General features: G+C 35.7%; 1 protein-coding gene across 3 annotated transcripts in view; it reads right to left on the bottom strand.

Moving 5' to 3' along the window:
• The window catches only part of LOC107691341 (IQ motif and SEC7 domain-containing protein 1-like), a 214,224-nt gene that overhangs the window by 134,804 nt on the left and 77,401 nt on the right, over positions 1-2,019 (bottom strand). For 2 of the 3 annotated variants that reach the window (XM_016489894.1, XM_016489902.1), the window contains exon 3: positions 1,119-1,226. The exons of the other annotated variant lie outside the window; for it this stretch is intronic. In XM_016489894.1, the coding sequence (XP_016345380.1) occupies positions 1,119-1,226 (108 nt within the window). The remainder of the gene's footprint in view (positions 1-1,118; positions 1,227-2,019) is intronic. 3 annotated transcript variants of the gene reach the window in all.

The following is a 2,019-nucleotide window of genomic DNA, read 5'->3' as shown; positions in this document are numbered from 1 at the left end:
ATAAACTCAGACATAATTTAACTAAAATTAAAATAAATAACAAATACAAATAATACAAATCAAATGACTTAACGATGAGTTTATCAGTAATCCTAAAAAAATAACACTGTCAAACTTACATGCTAAATAACAACAACTTACTGACACATAGTAAGAAATGGTTATAAAAATTGAAACAGAAGTGAAACAAATAATAGGAAAGAGGAGAAATAAAAAGCGATACTTACCCTTTGCCGGATTTTATATATTATATATACATAATAAATATACACAGTACACACACATATATTATGTAAACAAAAACGTTGATGCCATTAGATTTATACACTGTTTAAAAAATTTAAATATTAAAAAAATTAAATAAAATAAGACTCCTAAAGTGACTGCAGACAAAGTCAAAAACTAACATTTTGCAATACCTGCCAACAGCAATTGAATTGAGAAAATGTATCGACTATAAATACTTCATAGCAGACATGAAAATATATTCTGCATTATTTTTATTATAAATATTTTATTTAAATGTGTTTTATATTTATATGTTTTATATTTATATATTTAAATATATATAATACAGACATATAAAATATTTTTGACTTCTTTTTACATTGAAAACATGGTAATTGCTAATTTAACTCCGTTCACTCAGGACTGTTATTCAGCCAGCATGGACAGTGGGCAGAAACTGAACAATGTGGTGTTAAAAAAACAAAAAAGACGACTTTCAAATTTTCACTCTAAGCTCGTCCATCTAACTTGACAGTAAAACCTTGCATCATACAACATGTCACACAATCAGCAGCACGACATCCTACTGCTCCACAGCAGGAGGAATCTATGTGTTTCTTCATTTTCTATCTGAGTGCACCATCAGACATAGGAGGTCCGCTTTCACAGAAGCCACAAAGAGGGAGGAGCATTACAGCACTGCTCTGGCCCAGTCATGGCAGACACATCTATTAAAAGAACACGGATGTGCATTTTTGAGCAATGATGGGAGCATGACAATTTGCATAACTTGACACCAGGCCACCAATATGTGTGGAGAATGAGATAGAAGTTAGTCCATGCAGCAGCTCTGAGATATTAGCAAGCGAATATCAAACCCTTCCATTTACCCAAGAGATGCAGACTTCCATTTGCGACAGGGGTAACTTCTTCGACACAGCGGCACAATAAAGTTGCCAAGGTTATCTGTGGCATCGAGGGGCAAAGAAGCGTGCCGTCTTCAAAAGGAAAAGAAAGAGAGAGACATGTTCAGCTTACAAGAGGTTCTTGATGTTCGGTCATGCTTCAAACAGATCACAGTCAGCAAGGAACAAATCACCCGGCAAGCCGTGATACAGTCTGAAATGCACTAAAAATGAAATGTACTGAATCGGAATGATGGAAAAATGCTGTGTGTACATGCGCAATCAAACCAATTATGGTTAAAGAGGTTCTCCAAAAAATGAACACTGTTGTCATTTACTCACCCTCATGTCATTGCAAAACAATTGGACTTTCTTTCTTCCGTGGAATGAAAAAGGAGAAACTTTGAAAAACATACTGTACTCTTTTCTATGCAGTTAAAGGGGTCATATGACGTTGCTAAAAAGAACATTATTTGGTGTATTTGGTGTAATGCAATGTGTTTATGCGGTTTAAGGTTAAAAAAACACATTATTTTCCACATAATGTACATTATTGTTTCTCCTCTATGCCCCGCCTTTCTGAAACGCGTCGATTTTTACAAAGCTCATCGGTCTGAAAAGCGAGGTGTGCGCTGATTGGCCAGCTATCCAGTGCATTGTGATTGGCGGAATACCTCAAGCGTGTGATTGAAATGTTACGCCCCTACTATACTGTGATGCCATGTCCCGGCACGAGACAAAACCAGTAAATAATGTATTTTTCGAACAACCTAGTATGAGAGCCTGTTCTAGTTCAAGACTTTGTAAAAAAAAAAAAAAGGCTGTGAGTCAGAAGCGCCAGAGTGTCCTTGCAAAGTTGGAATTGCCCCACTTTATAGAAACAGAC

The sequence above is a fragment of the Sinocyclocheilus anshuiensis genome, unplaced genomic scaffold, assembly GCF_001515605.1.
Source record: "Sinocyclocheilus anshuiensis isolate Anshui unplaced genomic scaffold, SAMN03320099.WGS_v1.1 scaffold1154, whole genome shotgun sequence".
NCBI lineage: Eukaryota > Metazoa > Chordata > Actinopteri > Cypriniformes > Cyprinidae > Sinocyclocheilus > Sinocyclocheilus anshuiensis.
This window is presented reverse-complemented; position numbering and strand designations above follow the sequence as displayed.